Consider the following 22,171-nt stretch of genomic DNA (forward strand, 5'->3'; position numbering starts at 1 on the left):
CAAGGGAAAAAATTAAGGAGAATTGGATAAATCTTAACTTTCATAAGAAGTCTTAACTTCTGCATTCTAAACTACATGCCACTGTTCAACTTCAAATATAGATCAAGTGTAGAATTAGGTTGAAGGCTGTGCTTTATGCCAGAGATCCAATTATAAAAATAAGGGTCCTTTCCAGGCCTTGAAATAAGTGAGCATTTACATAAAGCGGTCCTCCATTTGTCTCTAGGAACAAATGCTTTGTTCACAGCTACTATTCCTTTTACAGAGGGATAAAAGAGAATTCTGCTCCCAATATGTTAAAAGATTAAATGGTAGCTTATGTGTGAGGAAAGGAATCAAGTGTCACAGTTTTATTTCCTCTAATCTGCTCCTGCCAATAGTGGAAACCAAGAATGTTTTCCCTTTTTAAATTTTTTTTTTTAAATTCTTGAGTTCTTAATGGGAAATCTCTGACCTGCTCTCCTGGCCATTTCTGTTAATAAAGCACAGTGTCTGTGTGTATTCTTGTCCCAAACTCTTGTTGGTGCTGTGCAAACCAGCCTTCAAAGCAAATGCCTAAGCATTTGTAAGGGATTTGCCACCCACAATGGATTCTCAGGAAAATGCTGAATTAGAGAACCTGAACTGAAGATTCTGAGCTTTTGGACCTTACATGAGCTGACACTTGCACCTAGTTGGTCTGTGAGGTACTTATGGTTGCATTGTGACGGAAGAGTAGCATGACATTTTATTCATGTCATATGTTTTAACTTCAAATTAAATTACTTCCATTCAAATAGCAATTTTCATTAAGGTTTAAAAATTGTATTGGCTTCCTTGAAGCTGGGTAATTTTCATTTGTTTGTGATTAGGAAAAAAAGCTCTGAAATTTTGCAGCTCTCCTTATGAAGAAAAAAATCCACCAAAAAAAATATTAGCAATACAAGAACATTTAGTTTTGCCTAGGTTGCTAAACATAAAAAATGTAGACATGCTACAAGAAAATTAATTTGATTTTTATACACATTCAAAACACAAAGGAGATTAATATTTTTTCATTCAAACCCTAACCAAAAATGCTTTACAAAACATTTTAATCTCCCCAACTTCATGAGCCATTTCTGAGAAGCTGCATTTCAGTTTTCTTTAGGCATTCTATCTTTCAGTGTTAGTGGTCAGCATTATCCAGCTGCTGACTTTTTCCTGGACAACTACACTGTGGCGCTACTTTTTTAGATTTTGACTGACATGGGAATTTTTCTGTGGTCAAGAAACCTAAACAGTTGAGAAAAATCTTATTGCCACATCCTTAGGGGAGAGAATCCTTGATGGAGAAGGGGAGGCTGTGATACTGAGAAGTAGAAGCCTGAGTATGTGATGGAGTGAATGAAGTCCTGTGAGTAATGACTGAACTTTTGCTTCTTCTGTTTCCCCTCCAGGTCTGGAAAGACATCCCCAGAATTCTGTTCCGTTTATATTCTGGCTCCATATTTTCCATTTTTGTTATTCTTTTTGTGGCTATTGTTTCTTTCCATGCTCTGGGGCAGATAAAGAAAAAAAATTGTTAATCGCAGATTTAAATCTCTTGCTGAATACTCTGTGCAGCCTGAGATTTTTAAGGTTAGGATGAAAAGCTTTCCAGTGAGTTTTCAAACTGAAAACAGGAGCAAAATCTTTGCTGGTCACCCACAACTCCAAGGTGGTGTTTCTCTGCTATACTTCCATGTACTGTGTGGCTTTCACTTTTAATTAACCCCGTCTGTTTCTTTTGTGAGAAGTCTATAAGCTACTCTGTTAATTTGCTGATAAATCCCTTACTGAGTTATAATTATAATCTTCATTGTGATCCTTCCTATGATGACAAAGGAGATAGGATTTTGGCATCAGCATAACCTCACATCAGTAATATTATAAATGTTGAAATGAGCTCTTCTTTTATGCATTTTATAAACAACTTCAAAATTAAAAAACCTTGTAATGATTAAACAAGTGATTGATAGGCCAATGTTTACCTTATTATCCCCACTGCAGTTGTTTCATGGGTGGCATATGAATAACAGGCAATTACAATTTTCTTCATGTTACAGGTACTGCGGTTGCAGCCCTTACATCCAAGCAGGAATCCGTCAGAATGAGTCTCTTTAGTTCTCACCACTTCAGTGCCTGTGAGCTGCTGAGATCATCTCAAGCAGCCGAGATTTGTTTCAGAAGACTGAAGCTGAAGCTGGCCTGAATCCTTCCCATCTCCCTCTGCAGGAGGCACTCCATGCTAACCAAAGCAGGGCCTATGGTATGAGCCATATGAATCAAGCCAGCTAAACTCCCTAGGAGCACAGGAGTACTTCTGGAAGATCAGAGCTAGTCTCTCCTCTGTTTTCCCTTGGTGCTGGAGAGGTTTTTATCACATTAAGACCGAACTTATTTGGGGGTTACGGCCTACCCTAGCAAGTCCTAATTCTTGCTTCTGACACATTTTCCTAGGACACAGCATCACCCATCCAAAATGGCATGTAAAGAACTGTCTTACAGATGCAGGGATTGTGCTTCCACACAAGATATCAGGTAAAAGGTGACATTTGGATATAGGCAGCTGTGGGATGATGTTTTCGCTGTGCTGTCATTCCCATATGGTGAAAGGTTTTGTCTGTGCCTATTAGCTCTCACCCAGAAAGTTCCCAGCCTGGTGTAGGCACCAGTGATCATTTCCACTGGGCATTTTGGATGACTCTCATGACTTGGGAGCATAACAGCATTGCTTTGCTGCAAGGAACAATTTCCATGGAGTAAGGGTACAAATCACTTGAATCAAGGGAAACAAACCAGATTGTAGCAATTTTTGGTGTTTTGCACAGTAACATAGGTAGATTTTCACACTCCTAAAAAAAATCCAAACCAATTTAGTACATAATGTTAACGAACAACCAGGGTACTTCTCCGGTACAGAAATTCAGCAAAATCAAATTCCTGGCTTAGACATCAGAAGGTGTCTGGCACAGTGTCTCTGATCTTTTGGGAGATGAGAAAAGAGAGCAGTTAAAGGTTTAATTTGATGTCTTTAGTAATATTTTAAATTTGAAATGTTTTCATTTTAACTTGTTCAGCTTATAGACTACTGAAACCCCACCAAATTCTTACATTTAAGTGTTTTTGATTGCTGGAAAATTAAAACCCCATGTTAAGAAATACATTATTCAACATAAAATGCAGTCACCACAAATTATTTGCATTGCAGTAGATACAACCAGTCTCACCTTGCAGTTGCCATGGGCAGCACAACATTGGGACAAAATCTTTAGTGGCTCCTTATTGTATGAGTGACTTGACCTTGTGAGAAACCTACCTCTTCTGGTCTTCCTAAGGCATCAAAATACCCAGAACCAGTATCCAGTACAACCAGAATGCAATTATGCCATAGAAACACCCTATCTGACACTCAGAATTATCAGAGCCTGAAAACAAGTATTGTTCTCAATTTTTCTGGAAAGCACAGCAAGAATATCAGTTTACTCAATTTAATTGGGGAAAGCATAGACAAAGTACAGAAAAGGTAGACTCTTCTCTAAAGGTTTAGACACATTCAGATCACAGTCATAGATCCTTTAAAAATTACACTTCTTACTTCAGATCTCCTTAAGAGTGAGTTGAAATAAAAGGCTCTAACCACTCATGGGATTTGGGGAACACCGCTGAAATCCAGGTGAAATGTAGTAATAACCTCGCAGATTTTAAATTGAAATTAGTCAGATTGAATAGAATTCCACTCCCTACAACTGTTCTTGTCATTCAGCAGTGGAGCTGCACCTAGCAGTCACCAGAGGGAGCCTGCATGCCAAAAATCCCACTGACTGTTTTTTAAAAAACCTCTTTTCTTGCCGATTGCAAGGAAATTTAAAGCTGAATTTACAAAATTTCTCCTCATTGCTGAAAAAAAAGAGAAGCCTGCTGCCTCCCTTTGCCTCTGTAGGGGATGGCCAGCCCGTGGGTGCTCGGGTGCTGGTACACAGGCAGCCACTCACCCCATTGCTCACTGGCAGTCTCTCTGCTTTCCCTGCTCTCCCTTTCACTGGCCACTTCTTCCTTGAGGTTCATATCTGGACACAGTCCCAGCTGAGCCGGGTAGGTGCATATGGGTTTCCTACACCTTACCAGCCGCTCTCCAGGGACAGGTGCAGCCATGGTGTGCCCTGTGTCCCTGTCACCTGGAAAGAGCCCATTGCAGGGAGTCACCCACAAACCTGCACCGTTTCCAGGGCTTCCAGACATGTATGTACAATTACTCCTTGCTGTGTGCCAACATACTCAGCAATGGTGCACCTTGAGCTGGGAGAACCACAGCAAACATTTCAGGTGAGTTCTTTCCTTCTGAGAAGTCACTAGATCCCACTCCTTTAATTGTATTGTTAGAAATAGTTACTTTGTACATTGCTCAGAGCCTGCTGACCATCTCTTCTGGCTATAAAAGATCTATGGAATAACACTGACTGTTCACAGGTTGTATGAGACCTGGAAAACCTGAAGTATCCTCCCTCTGTTTCAAGAAAAATTAGCAACTACACCAGATGAGAGCTTTTAAACAATATCCTTCTGGCCTGTGCAGCTCACAGGAAAATGAATTCCTTTTCAGATCCGTATACTAGCTGCAGTATTTCCTGTGTTTTTCTGGTCACAGTCACACACATAATTCATGTGAGCGTTCAGTCCTAGCTGCAGGCCTGAAAGGATGTGGTTGAAATCTTCAGGCTGCCCGTGTTCTTGTCTCCATGCCAAAGCTCTGGTGGATGGTTTTGGGAACTCTGTGTTCTTGCTATACTGAGCAATGTTGCATCCCATGGGGTGAAGAAAGGGAAAAATTATGGAGGGAAGTAGAACCACATGGCCTTCTGTAGAAATTTTTTGGTTTTCAATAAATTCAGACCAATAGGCATCCACTTCAAAAGGAAAAAAAAATCAAATACTAAAAACCCAGAAAACACCCCCACCACAAGAAACCCAGCACAGATGGTCCCTAAAAATCAGAAGAATGGTTTCTCTATGTTTCTCTTAGCTTAAACACAGAAATAAGGACCACGTTGTCCAGAAACAGAGATATCACAGAGCTGATGTGCTACTGGGACATTGACTCGGGTCAGAGTGAAAGCTGAAGTAAAAGAGCTAATGGTTAGCTACTGTCCCTGGAAGAGCTGCTTGTGGCCAGGAGCCACTGTCATGGAAATCACTGCCCTGATCCCAGGAGGAGTCCGAGCAGGTGGTGGGAGCTCTGCACCTACTTACCCATGCTCATAAGGACCAGCACAGCTGATGGAATCATAGCTGGAAGGTCGTGGGATGATTTTGCTGTGTCAGGCTAATGCTGCTGCTCGGTGCATGGTGGTGCCTTTCATGTTATACAAATTCACTATTAACCTTGAGCTTGCCTGTAGTCATTCTGTCTTTTGACAGCTTTGCCTTTTGGGGGTGGGGATTTTTATGAAATGAAATTTGACTACGTGGAGAGGAGACATTAATAGACAAAGAGGGACATTAGAAATGTGCAGTTAGGTACAAATGTAGGGAAGTCTTTTCTTTTTAAGGGTAAATTAAATGAGACAGCAGTCCACATACTATGGAGACTTTTTAGAAATACACTGCTTAGAGAGGTACCTCTGCCTCTGTCTCCAGAACATCCCAATATAAACTGAGAAAGCTCCCCTACTGTTTCCCCACCCGCAGACCCCTGGCAAAGCTCTCCCCAGTGGGGCTGATTCGTGGCACAGAGCCAAGGAGGAGTGAGGTGCTGACAGATGCACCTGCCCCCACTGTATGCACAATCTTGCCCTGCCTGTTTGGGAGATGTCAAACAATGAACAGGAGCAGCAACGCGTAATCTGGGTCTTCATTCCGCCATTTCGCTTGGGATCAAATTCCGGATTTACAATGCTTTAGATGAAACAAAGGGGCAATTATTATTTATTAGAGTAGGGCTCGCTGGAGTCAGTGTCTGCCATGGGGCTTGGTTGTTAACCTCCAGCATAGAACGTACAGCAAGGAAATAAAATTTAATGCCATGTCAAATGGCTGACTTCATAAGAATCTTACATCCTCTCCTATAAAAATATTCTCTTTTCTTCAAAAGCTGCTTCAATTCAGATCACAACACTGCCAAAATACTTGTAATTTCACTATAAATAGATCTTGTAATAAAAAGTAACCAGAACAACACATGCTGCCCTTCCTGGGATTTTTACTTTACATTTTAAAATATGTACTATGTCTCCCACATTCTTGTTCTATAATATTTTATGTTGTTAGCTCTTAAAAGGTTGATTTTTATATGTTACTTCTTAGAAACAGTATCATGTTTACACTGGTCTGTATTTAATACAACAATGTTTAATAACACTATTTTAAAGTCATAAATGCTGTTTCACAGCATTTTTCTAAGATTAGCTTCTATCATAAAGTTGTACCTTTAGAAGGAGGCCAGTTTAGCGTTCATTGCACAATATTAGAGGGAACTATCAGATATGTGGACTTCATGCCTAGCCAAATGAAGTCAGTGGAAATACTCCCCCAGACATGGGTCTGTGTTGGACCACAAGTGGTAATTTAGGGACTGACATTAGTGCTCAACACAGCCCTTTCTTTTTCACTCCAGGTAATAGTGGCAGATGACAAGTTTTAACACAAACATCCCAGTTTTTCTGTAGAACAGATGTCAAGTTTAGTCTCCACTGGACACCTTGGTCTCTCTATAGGTACTGCAAATATTTATTGCAGCCAAGGCCAGAGCCATTTTGAAGCAGGAGCTGCCAGCTGTGTGAAATGAAATGTATTCAAAGCTGCCAACAGTAAGAAATTAAATACAGACTACAGCAGTGTCTGCCAACGTGTTGGGCAGTAGCATAACGGCGGCAGCCAACTGAACTTGAGATGGCAGCAATCTGATGCATCCCTGTCACCAACTCAGTGATTCACTAATTAATTTAGCTTTTTTTTTTTTTTTCTTAATTGTATCTACTGTCATCATCCTACTGTGCAAGTCTGAGGAAGGAGAGAGGAGCGTAGAGAGAGGGGGAAAGAGACCAGGCACTAGAAGATAACATCTTAGTAAAGATAGCCAGGCCATCCTGCATCGAGTGGTGTGGTTGCATCGAGGTGCATCTGACTAAGATGTGGCTAAGGACAGTTGATAAATGAAGAGAACAAGTAGTTTCGGAAACAAAGCTGCACCTCTTGTGACCTAGCTAGGGACAAGAAAAAAACACAATGATAAAAAACTGCTGCATAAATCTTCTATTCCCAGTGCTTCAGAAAGTCCAGACAGCTGTGGGCCTTCCACCCAGGAAACGAAATGCATTGATGGCATTTTTTCACGTCCCAACACGTCAACAAACAAGAGCAGCGCACATAAATAATGAGGCAGAGCTTAGTCTTTTGTTACCCAAGAAACAACTTACTGAGACAGATTTTCTGCCATAAAGAAATGTGTTGAAGAACTGGTACCACCAAGCTAAAGAACAGATGTTGCTCCAGGGATGTGGCAGCTCTGCTGTTAGAGGAAGACTTTGCCCCAACCTTGGGGATTGCTCCAGCCACTGGACATTGCCTGTTTTTGTGGAGTAGCCCTAGTCCCCCGCCCAGTAGTTATCACAGCCCTTTAGCCTACTGGAAAAGGAAGGATGTCCAAAATAAGCACTCAGGACAGAAAGGATAATTGAAAACCATCTCCATCTCCTGTTCTGGCCTCATGGCTGACATGCAGCACAGTCATCTTTGAAAAAGGATCATTGTTGGAGAAATTGGGAAAATATAATAGCCTGAGCCAAAGTGACTCACCCACATAAGAAAAGTTTGACTGAGCCCCATCTCAGTCTGTGAATACTCACAGGCCTGGCCTTGATATTTAGAAGACTGTGTAAGATGTCTTACATTGTGACTAACATTAATTGCATAAAAATTAAATTTAAGCCCATGTGTGAAGCAGAACCACAAAAAGACATGGTATTTTTCTTTCTAGAATAGTGTGATGTTTTGTGTTCTTACACTGATGTGTTTAGTCAACACTAGAAGCTCTTCACAGAGTTTGGCATGTAAGAAGGCAGCCTGTAAAATGATACAAGTTTTTGTAGTCACTGCTGAAGTCTTACAAACTTCATTCCTCTGCCACTTGAAGTAAATTTAGCCTGAGATTTTTGTTCCACAATGATTCTCGTGGGCTCCAAACTCAGTGCTTACCATACTAACAATAATCCTTAATGTCTCCAGACTCTACCCGTGTTCGTTGTTAACCTTCAGTCACAAAGTAATGAGATGCATCAGACATCATTCAGCTGGCCTAAGGGGTTACAAATTTGGATGAAGGCCACATACTGTACTAATTGCTTCTAATAAATTACATATTTCAGGTGGGACATCATGATTTTAATCATTTATTCTGCATGTTGTTTCCTTTGGAGAGAAGAACAAGCAGGCACTAAACAAGCAGAGCATCTGAAATTCATGGCAGAAGATAGAAAGAGCTCATTTAATATCAACCCTCATTGTAAATACTAGAATTATGCATGTATCAAATCCCTGGGTCTGAACACTTTGGGAAAAGCCAGTGAGTTCTGGTTGTTTTAATGACTCAAACCAAAATAATGTCTTTGAATTTTCCTTAGTTTTATAACAACTCTGATTTAATCCCATTTCAAATCTTGTAGCTGGGGCCTAGCTCAAGAAAAAGCCTTTGTCTTTATGCAAAGAAAAATACATTAAGAAGGGAATTTAAAGCATGTATTTCCCAAAAGGCTGAGAGGGAAAACAGTCAAATGTATCTCTCACTTGTGTGGAAAATGACTTTAATTATGATTTGATGGCTTCTTATTGCAAAGGTAGTCCAGTGAACATAGACAGCTACAAGAACTTTCTTTAAAGCCTGCTGAAATTAGCAGGATCTCAATCCAATCTAAACAGCCTCTTGCAGAGTGAACTGAGTGAAATTTTCCTATTTCCCTGACCTGTAGCACACCCACACTAGTAGACTCACTGCTAATGAAATCCTCAAATCACTTGGGAACGTGCACTTCCTTCACAGGGGGAGACCTTGATGGTATTTAAATAGCCACTAGTATTAATAGCAATAGCTGGTAGGTAGTGTGGGGATTTGGGACCTCTAGGGAGCAATGCAGGTTTGGGAACAGTTCAGGCTGTCTTCTGTTAGTCTTTGTAAACCTTGCTTCCTGTCACTGCCATCTGCATTTCCTTCCAAGGATGAGCTGAGATACCAAAAAAACATGACTACCTAGGTAAAAGGAAACCTGCCTCAGCACAAAGTATGCCCTGGGATGGAAAGCTGCAGTTGCAGCTCTGACTCAAATGTGTTCTTTTGATTTTCAAGTGGTAATGAGACACCAAAGAAGCTCTGTTACCTGGGGCAAGTGCAATCTGCTTCTGCCTTGGCAGTCTGAGACGCCTTCACTTGGTCTCTCTCTATCTGAGAGGGATATCATCGCATTTTAGACTTCTCTGGCAAGTGTGAGGGTAAAAAAATGAGACTCCAGCAAGACTCCCAGGGCCTCCTCTAGTCCACCAAGCAGAATAATGAAGGTATTTCTAAAGATGCTGTTTGTGCATTGACGGGTGGATGGCTCTTTGGGCTAAAACAGTTGGACGTCTACTTTGGAAAAGGATCAAAGGATTCTTCTTGCTTTTGTTATACAGAACAAGAAGCAGATTAGTAAATAGGAGAAGGCAGCCTTACACAGTGAGAATTGACTGGAAAAGATTGCCCAAGGTAAAACTGGTGACTATTCAAATTGCAAAACATTCCTGTGGTTGTTTTTATGGTATTTTTCATAGGGAAGTTCAAGCCAACCTTCACACATGAAAAAGACCTTAAAGGATGAGAAAATTTGAAGTTCAGGCATAAAAGCCCATGAATAACAGAAGAAAAAGTGACACAGAGAGGGGAACTGAAGGTGATGAATGCTCAGTTAAGATTGCTGCTACACATAGAAGAAACTGTGACAAGAGGTGAATCACAACATACAGAAAATATGATGGATTAGTTTGGTGTACTCTTGAGATACTGACTTTTGCCACCATTGCATGCTACATAAGAGCATGGAATTAACAAACACTAGTGCGGCAGGTTAGGAAAAGAAATACCTATGAAAGCAAAATGGGAAACCTCTTTGCTCTCCATTAGGTTTGGTAATATAATACTAAGGAGCACACCATGCTGAGCTGTTATCTGGTTGGCTGGCTGAGTCCCTCTCCAGATTACTACTTAAATCAATAGCTTTCACATTGATTTTTCCAGCACACTGTATTCCAGTAACAAGAACAATGCTCAGAGATGAGTCAGCTATCTGCTCTGTCTGTAGGAACTCTGGTGTGTTTTCGTTTAGGAAAATAAAAGCAGGAGCCAAAGTACACACAGATATACAGTAATAAGAACCTGCTTGTTTCACCAGGTTTGCTACAGCTTGTTGCAGCAGCCACAGCCTGGCTTTGAGCTAGAGGAAGCTTCTTTAATGATGAAACTGAAATATTTGGAGATGATCTCAGACAGCTAATAACACTGAATTTTAGTTTAGTAAGTGCAATGGCAGAGGGAAAAAATATGCCCGCATATATATCATATAATAGAATCACAGAATCATAGAATGGTTTGGGTTGGAATGGACACTGAAGATCATCTCATTCCAGCCCCCCTTCCATGGGCAGAGACACCTCCCACTAGACCAGGTTTCTCAGAGCCCCATCCAACCTGGCCTTGGACACTTCTAGGGATGGGGCAGCCACAGCTTCTCTGGGCAATGTGAACCCCTCCTCTGGGTAGTTTAACTAAGAGGCTGATCGCCATGTATTTACCATGGTAGGTAAAACCTCAGTAGTACTGCATTTCCATCTATTGCATATATCTTCAGGTATTTGGACATTTTGTGTAACATATATTATAGTTCTGGTATTGTAAACAGTCATCACAATTGTCTGATGTTGCTTCTGCTCTTTTCAACCATGCCAACAATTTCCCATTTTATACGGGTTCCTACAGCCACGACATGCACATTCATTTCCTCTTTCCTGCCTAGCCATCAATTCAGAAACCACCAACCTTTCTCTCACACAGTTCCATAATTATTTCAAGAAACTTACAAAAACTGCAACAAAACTATTTTCAGCTACTTGAAGATTTGGAGTCAGGCTGAAGCACGACTCTGCCCATGGTTTCTCTTGATCCCTCTCTGCTGCAGGCACAGAGCAAAGCTCCTTCCATAGCCCCTCATCTCTCCCACAGCTCTTTTCACACGGCTGCTGTCTCGGCTTCAAGGCTCAGCTCCACTGCCTTATTTATTATTTCCACAGGCTTATTTCTAGGAACTTGGAGTTAACAGCAGCTACAAACTACTAAAATGTCAGAGAAGCTAACAAATTAAAGTATTTGTCCCTCTTGTCCACTCCATTTATTATCTCCATCTTTAAAAGTACAGATTGGAATGTACATCTTTAATGTGTACCAGATTACAGTCTATCCCACCTTCCATTAATAACAGCCTCAGAGGGTATGGAACAGACAAGGGGCTGTAAAGAATTTTATTTTTTACTTTTCTGTATGTAAAATACCATATTATCAATATACTGGGGGAAAAACAGCAAACAGGAAATATATATATATACACACATATATATGCTTAAAATTGAGGAGAAGTGTGCAACTATGAAGCCTGTTATTCTGGAAATACTATTGAATAGTGTTATCTTCAACTGCTATAAAACTAGCATAATTTAAATAATTACAAAAACTCTGTATTTCTCAGTAGAAATAGCTTTGTGTACTCCATAACAGCATATATTTCACATTGCTGTATGTTTGCCTCACAGCCTCTTAGCCCAAACAAAAAAAAAAAATCATGTTTTCATACCAGTGAAAAGGAAGAATAATGAATTTTCCACCAGGTAATTTTGAAATAAAAAAATCGTATTTATGACAGTAACAGTATGTTAGAGCTGGAGCAATCCAGCCTCTTTACAGGAAGGGTTATCAACCTCCTGGTGCCCACTTGTGTATCTGAGAGTATGGTGTAATTTAGGGTGCTAAGGTATGGAGGAGAGGCATTTTGCACTCTGCTTTGTGCTGCCTACAAGGTATTTCAGATTAGTTGGGATCTTTTTTGAATCACGTGCTCTCCTACTTTTCTACTGTTCCCTGAGAATTAAGCTGATGTTGAAGTAAACTCTGCCAAGCATTTCCCCAGGTCTCAGCAGGGCATTACAGGTAATGCTGTGTAGGCTGCAGGTCTTGAGAGGAGATATGAGGACCTGTTTTACACTGCACTTCATTTGCACAGTATTTAGTTCAGGCTTGTACAGCAAAACAGTACAGCAGTGAGATCAACAGGTATTGTTGTTATCCATGCAAAGCATTTTCCTTCCAGAAAAAATACTGTAATCAAACGTAATAAGATTATTTCAAATATCCAGCACACAAATTTTCAGCCCATTTGTGGCAAACAGATAGTGTTGTGTGGTGGCTGAGTGATATTTTAACTGTGGCTAGGACAAGTACTAGAGAACTGAAGCTACAGAATGAGATACACAGAACAGGCTGATATGGTAAATTACCTCATGACACCGGCAGTATTTCACACAAGAAATCAGATATCCCACTTTTCTGCCAGGTAATAAATTGTGTTAAGCAGACAAACGGAAATTTATGTATTCATTATCTATTAAGAGACACCTGGCAGGATGGCCTTTAGCCTTCAATCTGAAAATGATCCTGCTCTGACAAGTGTCAGTCAGAAGTGCTGGTGAATCAGTACAGATCTTGCTTCACTGCAAGAAAAATCAAGTCAAATTCTGTTCAGAACTGTGTAAGAAGCAAGGCCTAAATGTAACTGTTCTGATCCCAGGTGATATTCCTGCTGCTTTGGTATGTATTCCTAAAAAGCATGTTAGCCCTCAAAACATTTACCAAGACTTCCCATTTTTCCTTATCTTCCCAAGAAAGGCTTCACACTCCCTATTATCAGATGCCCAGCCCACAGTTTTGGTCATTCTCCTTTTCACAGCTGCCTGGAAAGAGAGGAGTGGGAGAGCGGTTTCACATGGGAGAGTGGTTTCAAAACAGAACTACGGGGCCAGCACTAATAGAATTTACATATTCAAAGAGCTGTCTTCATGGTTTGGCATTGAATTATCTGTTCTATCAAACTAATCAAAGCATAAAACCTTCTTTTTTTCTTTTTTTCTCAAACACATAAATTGGCCACTGCAGCAAGACTCTGTGCTGAGGATAAAGAGATGGTCAGCCCCAGGCTGGGGGTCAACGCCAGGCAGTGACTGCGCCGTGGGAAGGCAGCGGTGCCTGGGCACGGCCCCGGGGCAGCTGGGCCACCCGTGGGCACAGCCACCGCTCCGGCCCCGCCGGCCCCCGCCAGAGGAGCCACCGAGCCAGCGCAGGGGCAGGGCAGGACCTGCACAGTACCTTTGAGGGCAGGTGGGGTGAAGACGCTCTGCTTCCTCTGCTTGGGAGAGGCGCTCTGCGACTGCGGCGGGACAAAACAGAGAGAGAGAGGCAGTGAGAGACGGGCACAGGGGGATATTCTGTCCGTGGCAGCTCCCGGGGTTGCCCCACAGCTGCCTTCAGAGAGTGCACACGCCCATCTGAGAGTTTCTAAGAAAAATATATTGTGTACAACTGATGGCAGCTCCTGGGCTTTCATGTATACAGGAAAATTAAGATTAGATAGACAAAAAAAGTATGTTTAATGGACAACCTTTATGACTCCCAGGCAAGACAGAACCAATACTACTGAAAATTACCCTTCGCTCTATAAAAATACTGTTAAACATAAAATTAGGATAGCCCGTCCTTTTAACAGCCTGTGTAATTGATTCTCATAAGGCAAATAAATGTCTACATATATTAAAATAGTTGCAAGGTTTACATTAACCAACATTCCAATTACAGTGCAATCAGTGATTATACATATGTGTAAGGTAGTACTGAAATATTAATATAAACATTTTAACAAAAATAAGTGGAAAACCCCTGCACCTTTTCAATGTGTTCTATTACACCTAAGATAATAATTTCAGCAGCCAATCACTCAGCCTCTAACTGAGCCTCATTTGAGTGTTGTATTTAGGCACAGCTCAACTTTTTGTGACCCCAAAATCACATCTATGCGCAGAAGACAAATTATTCCGAAATAATGGTAGTGAAATGACACATGGAATAATAATAGTATAATTATGCCAATGTTTAGTTGCAAAAACTAACTGGAGTATAGTCAATGCTAAAGCAGAGCAGAGCAGCTTTTGCAAAATGAAAGCAGCTAAATTGGTGTCAGCATGATACCAACATGAAATAGATCTACATAAAAAGGACAAGAAAGCTACATCCAGTACACCTTAGCTTTGGAAGACATAAGCACCATATCACACTCCTAACAAAATTTTAAGGAAAAACTGTATGTAGCCAAGCTTTTTTTTCTCCCTTCATTTTATCAGTTTCTAGTTGTATTAATGATGTTGCCTTTCCCCAAACATTTGCTAAAAACGCCTAATATATAGACCATTAACTTTAATCAGATCTATTTCTCCATGGAACATTTGAGACATCTCTTAAGAGAACCACTTTCACACAAGTACGGCTAATCCTATTATCTAAGCTTATCACAATGATAACATTTATAAATAAAATATTGTCTTCTTTGGAAAGAGACAGCTATTTATAAACACTATAGGATAGCTTGGTGAACCTCACATCAGTAAATCTTCATAAGTTTGTATTGGAGTTCAAATTTGCACCAATCAATACCTCCTGCTGCTATTTAAAGTGCTGCCTACTGCTCTGAGCAGTGGGTGAAGGAGAAAGAGATCAGGGAGTTGGAGGAGCTATACAAGGGGAGGTTAGAAAAAGGGATTGGAGGAGCCAACTTTTAACTCCTGTGCAAACAACATCACTGCACTGCCTGCTGTAGGCTTGGCAAGTGATGGAGAGAGTGCAGAGGTGTTTGAATGCTTTTGTGGCCCAGCAGTGACCTGCAGATCCCCAGCAATGCTCGGGGGTGAACCGGCAGGGTCACCTTGGGTTTGCTATCTTTTGACAGGGCATGGCAGCAAGACAGAGGGGAAGGTTGCCTCTCCCAGCTCCCTGCTACAGGGGAAGGGAGAGCTGGCAGAACACACAATACAGCTTTACACAGCCCTGGTTTGAAAATGATGGTTCTTAAAAGGCTGTGTTACTGCTGATGGCATGACAATGTAAACAAAAGTATCAACCAGGATGAATCAGTGAGTTTCCAAGGGTTTTTTACAATAGACCTATTTGAACAATAAATATGTAAAAAAAAAAAATAAAATCGCTTACCTCTGCCTGTGAGATGTTTGTTCTCTTCTCATCTTTTTCTAGAGAAAAAGATATGGAAAGAAAAAAGTTAATACAGAAGTGTTTCTCAGTGCTAACACTTGTAACTCTGCCCTGAACCCATAGCACTGCTGCAAATAAGAAATCAACCTTCTTATTTACAGCTTTTCTTTCTCATTTGTATGTCTCAGAAAGCCAGAGGCCCTGATTAGCATTTAGACACAATCACTGCATCTGAAGCACTTAACTCCCATTTTTGCCTGTGAATAACAGGGAGCAAAGGAGTGCCTTCAGCAGCAGGTCCTTTGTCCAGGCTGGCAGCAGGGCTCTGCACTGCCAGTGGGGCTGTCATGGTACAGGGCTGCTTTGCCCAGGGACCGAGCTTTCTTCTGTGGTCAGAGAAGGCCTGGTTGCCAAATGGTGTGAAGCAAACTCACAAAGGGTTCTACCTCACTCAAATAATAACAAGAACCTCCCCTCTGTTAAGTTATTAATATACCAACATTATTATACTGAAGAGTGCCTCACATGTAAAATTAACAAAACAAAGCCTAAGAAAGAGGAATCTTTCACCTTATAAATTTCATGACACTACCAGACTGAAATTTTTCCTGAAACTTCTTACCTTTGTTGCCTTAATTTGCTTTAGACTATATGTATGGCAGAATTAGAAAAACTTGAGATTTCTAATAAAAATAAGTGCCTCTGGGAATCTGTATGAACAACTAAGTAAGATTGTAGGCAACATCATTAATACAAGTAAGATTGAGAAAGAGTGAGCCATAAGGATCTTCCTAACCATGGAACGTAACCAATTTTTGTCTGAGCTAAATTGTTTTGCTGCTGTCTTCATGTGGTTAACAGCTAGAAAGTGTGTCTTCTGCTGATGATTTCACAAATATTTGGCAAAGATCATGCAGGATATTTGATTAGCAGTAGTTTGGAGCTGTAAAATAAAATGACACTAAAAACAGAGACATCAATCATTCACTGTACCAATGGGCCTTCTAAAATTTTCCACACGCAGATATCAGTGTGTAATTTTCACTGAGGTGTGACAGATCTGTAAATGTAGGTCTGAGCAAAGAACTAGGTCTAGGCAATATCATTTTATCTGACTTATTCTCTAGATATTGGCTGCTTGTGGTGTGCTGTGTATGGGGAGACGAGCCAGGCCATGCAGCTGGATTGATTGCATTTTCTATCGCATTCTTTGCCATTGTCTCTGTGCATCTTGCAAACACCACTTGACTTACCAGATTTTTCAATGTAAGTATTTCCCATTACCTCTCTCTGAAAGATATTCAACTCACTCATACTCAGGGTTAAAAAGTGTAGCTGAAAACAGTGCTGATTACTAAAGCATGATCCCACAGATACAGAATTAGACAAGACAATCAGGAGGCCAGTTTCCTGCCATTGACATTTGCATGAACTTTGGTAAGGTCACTGATCGCCTCCTTGACTTCCCTACCTGTAAATAAGTATAGCAGTGTCTACTCAAGTCCATAAAACACTTTGGGGTATGATGGCAGGCTGGCTAAATGGGTGATTATTTATGTGCTTGCAGTCTTTCTTATTGGTTGCCTACCAACACATTTCAATGAGTCAACATTGACTTTCTTTTTTTTTGATTCAGGATACCAGATTTAGCTTAAACACTAAAATTTGAATAATTCAGGAACTTTCAGCAAAGAACAATGAAGAATAAGTTACATCCCATTCCTTCCTGAAACTCCAAATTTGCCCAGATGAAAACATATTTTGCAAACCCAAGAGGATGCTTGCATAAGGAAAAAAACCTGACATCAGTAGCTTTGTCATGTTTCAAGTCTTGATCCTGAGAATGTGCACAACTGCAACCCTTTGGGCTTGCACATTTTGTGTTCTGAGTGATGTGACATTAAAACTATCAGAACTGGAATATTTACAGCCTTTCCTTTCACCCAGCAGCCTTTATATGACAGGCAACTTTGGGAATAAGGACTGGTCCTGTATGGCATTAGAGAAACCATTCATATCCACAGGGCAAATAGTGCCAATGAGACGCATCAGACAGCATGGACATTTAAGAACAACCTATAAAATCACATAAACAAACAATTTGCCAAATCAGTAAACAGAGATCAGAAAGTAACCTAAGGGACTGAAAGACATGAACTCAAGGCAGGAGCCATGAAGTGTTTCAAGCGAGTCATGAGATGAAGGGAAAGGTACAACTGGCTAGAGATAAGTTTGGGCAATGGTACATTTTGACATGAGTTTATTTTTGAGGACAGAAGAGGATCACATGCTTATTTTTATCAGGTATTTTGATGGATAAGACTCAATCAAGAATATAGGTTTTTAAGGAGAGATGACAAAGAATGGGAGCAAGGGAATCCTAAAACCCCGAATGCAATAGACTGAGGCAGAGAGCATAAAATAAACAAACTCTCTTTGTACAGAGGAGGAGGAGGAAAAGATGAAAGGCAAGGGGGACATGAGGGGAAGAAACAAGAGCTTGTGAGTAACTGAAGTAGCAATGAGAGACAGGGACACTGGGGTTGTAGCAAAAGTAAAAGGGGAAATTTAGGGATGACAGAGCTGGAGTGCAGTGTGGGCTGGAGCTCAGGCAGGAGCTCTCTGCCTGGGTAAATACTGAGAGGCATCTTGGTCTAACTGAAGGATTACATTAATAATTGTGTGAACATTCTTCCTTGGACAAATAGGGGTTTTCCAGTGTAACTTCTAATGCTTTATAAAATTACTTTATAAAGCAGTTTAAATAAATTAATGAAAGCATGTTTTTACAGCAGTCTGACCAAGAAAGCGTCCTTGTTAGAGAACATGCAAGTAGGAACTAATGCTGTCCCTGCAAGAGGTCAGTACTGGCATCAAGAGATCATGTAGAAAATCTCTGTGACAACAGATTTTATGGTGAGAATGGAAGGTACAAGGTAAGAAAAAACATCATCAGTTAGTGACTACAAATCAGACATTTCCACCAACGGAAGTCAAACAAGCCATGCATCTCCCACCCTCAAGTCCCTCTCAAATCCATTAACAATTATAAACTGCATTTCTTTAGTGAACTCTTAGAGCATAAATTCATCTTGAGAAGGGTCAGGAAATAATCAGAAATGAAATCACAAATATCAGACAGTGATATCACTTGATTCACAGGGCAGAATGAAATCTCTGGTTTGTCAGCACCCTTTAGTTCCCATTGACTACGGTGCGGGCAGGACTCTGCTCAGAAAAAAATCATAGCTATACAGAATGAGCTGTATAGTTCATTCATGTTTACAACCAAGCAATTATATAATGGAGAATGTGAAGAGATCAGCTATTTCTCTTATATATGAAACGAACCCCTAGCTCTCAGTAGGTAACTTCTCCCTACAGGTTTGCTCTCTTTTTTGGGGCCAGAAGGGAAGAAAATGATATTCCATTTTCCTTCCTCACAGACCGTAACATTGTTCACAGAACACAATACAGCTGTACTGTATTCCACATCTCAACATATGACATAAACATATTTTTTCCAGTTTAACTTATTCTCGGCTGCTCTAATTACTAACAGGAATCTAATCAGTCAAGTAATTTCTTGAAAGTTTTTGTGTTTTTGTCATAAAGGGGCATAATAGAAATCATATGAGGACTGGAGAATGGGTTTGTATGTACCCAAGTGGAGGTATGTAAAAACAAGATTGGAGCTTTGTTTAGAGACTTCTCACCCACGCTGAGGAAAAAGCAGTTGAGGACTTTCCCTTGTCCTGGGTGAATAATGTCTGAGCCTAGTGTGATCCTTACCTCATGTAGGCTGGAGCAGCCTCTGGCAAAATAAAGGGGATTTCAGGCTTTTGTCAGTATCCTCAGATAAATAAATAGGCAATGAAGGGCTCAGTCTAAAGGGTATTCCCCTCAATCCAGATATGTGCACAGACTTTCTGAAACAAAGCCTTAGTTTTTTAACGAAAATCACTTCTGAATGTCCATCCGCCTGCACAGATCCCCTTCCAGCATCAGAGTTCTAAGCTTTAGCCTTTACCCAGGGCAAAGTCTCACCTGCTTGCAGGGAAACCTGCAAGACTTGGCCCAGCTATCTTGCTGAAATAGGTTGAAGAACCACCATGGGGGTTGTCTCCCAAACACGCTATTAGCAGAGCTCTGTGATCTTTATCCGCGCATCCCCCAGCCGAGCTGAGCTAACAAGCTGAGTGCCCTCAAAGCTGTGGTTATTTGAAGCCAGAGAAGAACCAAGAGGAAGGGGGCTGGTTGTAGCTGGAATGAAATCTGCTTGGTGGTGCAGATCACTTCTTCCACGGATTTCCACTGCTGTGCAAACAGCATGTCCGTGCTGGGGGAAGCTTTGTGGTCATTTTAGAGTGAGATCAAAATTCATCTGCCTTGCTTCTCCCCCTGGATAATGTTAATGCACTTGGAGCAGCTATGCAGGGCAAGAGGTGACCTACTTTAAAAGAGCAGGCCTCTGATATCACCCATGGGCTCTGCAGAGGTCTCATCCAGCAAAGGCTTACCTCATCCAGCTAAGTACCCTGCTTGCTTTCCCCTCAGCAAGAGCAAATAAAAGCCTTTTCTGTAGGGTTTTAGTCAGGCACTGGAGAAACAGAACAGGTCAGAGAGGCCAGCTTTTACACAAAAGAAACTCAGTAAGGGACTGGTTTAATCATTGGAGAAAGCTTCTTGTAGAGAGTTTGGGATTTTCCTTGGGAAAACACAGCTGAGCAGATAAAAATCATGGGGGGGCTGATAGGTTTGGACTCAGGCGATTTTAGAAACTAAAACCCAAAAATAATCCTTCATTCTCCTGACATTTAGTGGCAGAAAAAGATGAAATTTTCTGAAATTTATGTTTCAGTCATTTCACATTTCAATTTCTCCATCAGTAAAATAAAATAAATATTTTTTGATCTACCAGTTTACCTCGCTGGTTTTTGACCACCACCATCTGTATTAGCCGCTGGTATTTATAAAACAAGCTTATTGAACTCTGATTAGAAATTGACAGACATATTTGTTTTTTCTGCTATCACAACTACTTTTCCTTTCTTCTAGAAGACATAGCAAGGTCAAAAATGTTTAATGTTTTCCTTTTGCCAGGGTCCTAACTACACACTGCCACATCAGCTAGTGTCTCATTGCTTTTCACTAAACCAATGAGGTAAGAAAAGGAAAAAAAAATTCCAAAACATACAATAATAAAAAATGCTTACGTAGTTAATTGTTTGATTTTAGCTTGCTGGTTTTTATTTGCCAGTGTTTATCAATGAGAACTTGACCATGGGTGTAGATGTCATTACATTTAATTACAAAGAAATATCCTGGTAAGCCCTCCTGGAGTGAGTATATGTTTCTGAAAATATTCCCATTGCAGGAGCACCTCATTAGACTCCCAAACGCAGCTGCTGTGGCAGGCGTAGCTGGGAGCTCTGCTCCCCTCCTCAGTCAAGTGCTGACAAGAGGGAGCGTGCGCTGCGGTGCTGCTGCATCTCACTCACTAATCAGCATCTAAATTACTGCCTGGCCCTTGAGGGAGCACTAATAACAAGATTTGTATAGCAAGCACTAATGAAAACACAGGCCAGAGAGGAATTTGCTATACACACAGGCATTTGCATGCCTATCTATCCTGTCAGGCGCCTGCAGCTCAGGTGTGTAGTTTGGGAAAGGTCCCACGCTGTGCTGACAGCACTGTCGCCAAGGGACCTCTCGTCCCTCTGTCTCAGAGATCACAGCACATCTTTTCCCGACTAGCTCCTGTTGTAACCAGCCCTTTTTACTTCACTAAAATACTGCAGGCCAAATGAATCTGCTGTTTGGACACTCCCATTTTTTTTTCCAGGTAAATCAGTTATTTAAACAACCCTGTATTTACCACCTTCAATATTCAAGTAGCCTTTACTAGTACTGAGAGTAGGGGCTGCAATCTCTTTTATTAGACCAAATCCTTCCTGAAGGTGCTCAAAGTCAGCCACTAAATGAAAAGAACAATCATCCTTTCCTTCCTGATGCACACAACAGAATCTGATCCAAACAGTATCTACATCTCTGATCATACAGACAGTATCTAAGGACCCACTTTAAGCTGCACAGCCGTAAGAATATGAAATAAAACCACCTTTCACAAACTAGACCAATCAAAATTTCTTTAAAACATGCATTCTGGTAAACATAATCTATTTTGGAAGAAACTGGAGACATTACAAACCTCAAATGTGAATCTGAATGTATTTGTTTACATCACATGATTCTGAGAAGGGAATTATGGTGCCTGATTCACCGCCTTGTTATTCCAGTTTCATGCCAGACTCAGGGAAATCAGTCTCATTTCACTAACATTAAACTAGAATACAAGAGTGATGAGTCAGGTCTGCAGCCTTACCACAGAGCAGTCATGAATTATTACAACAAGCACAAAAATCATCCTTCTCCTAAGCATTTTGCTCCAAATTTTTCATTCTCCCTCCCTAAAATACATGATAAATGTTAATATAAGACAAATACTAAATAAGTCCCATAAATCAAACATAGCTTCTCAAAATACATTTTGAAAGAGAATTAAAACTTAATTATTTTCTCCCTTCTTAAAAAAGGACTAAGTTTTCTGCCTGATGTCTTGAAGTTGCATTTCTGCCTGACTTTGTGGTCTTCCAGCTGCTGCCAACTCTGTAAGGCTTTATTCTGGTACTGTCCTGGCTTTGAATGACAGGACATAAAACAGGTTTTGTGGAAAAACCTGTCATGAAAAAAGCACTGACATGCAGAATTTTCATTTTCTGGGAACACAAGAGGTCTGTCCTGCTCCATGAGAGAGGGTCAGGTGAGCAAGCACAGGGAACAGACTTC

At 40.8% G+C, this 22,171-nt stretch overlaps 1 protein-coding gene across 1 annotated transcript in view; it reads right to left on the reverse strand.

Annotated features, from left to right (window-relative positions):
- Nucleotides 1–22,171, reverse strand: part of PPP1R1C (protein phosphatase 1 regulatory inhibitor subunit 1C) — a 49,511-nt gene that overhangs the window by 12,749 nt on the left and 14,591 nt on the right. Inside the window, exons 3-4 of the mRNA XM_032114166.1 lie at nt 15,323–15,360; nt 13,433–13,493 (exon numbers count right to left, since the gene is read on the reverse strand). Coding sequence (XP_031970057.1) covers nt 13,433–13,493; nt 15,323–15,360 — 99 coding nt within the window. The remainder of the gene's footprint in view (nt 1–13,432; nt 13,494–15,322; nt 15,361–22,171) is intronic.

Source organism: Corvus moneduloides, chromosome 7 (assembly GCF_009650955.1).
Source record: "Corvus moneduloides isolate bCorMon1 chromosome 7, bCorMon1.pri, whole genome shotgun sequence".
Lineage (NCBI taxonomy): Eukaryota > Metazoa > Chordata > Aves > Passeriformes > Corvidae > Corvus > Corvus moneduloides.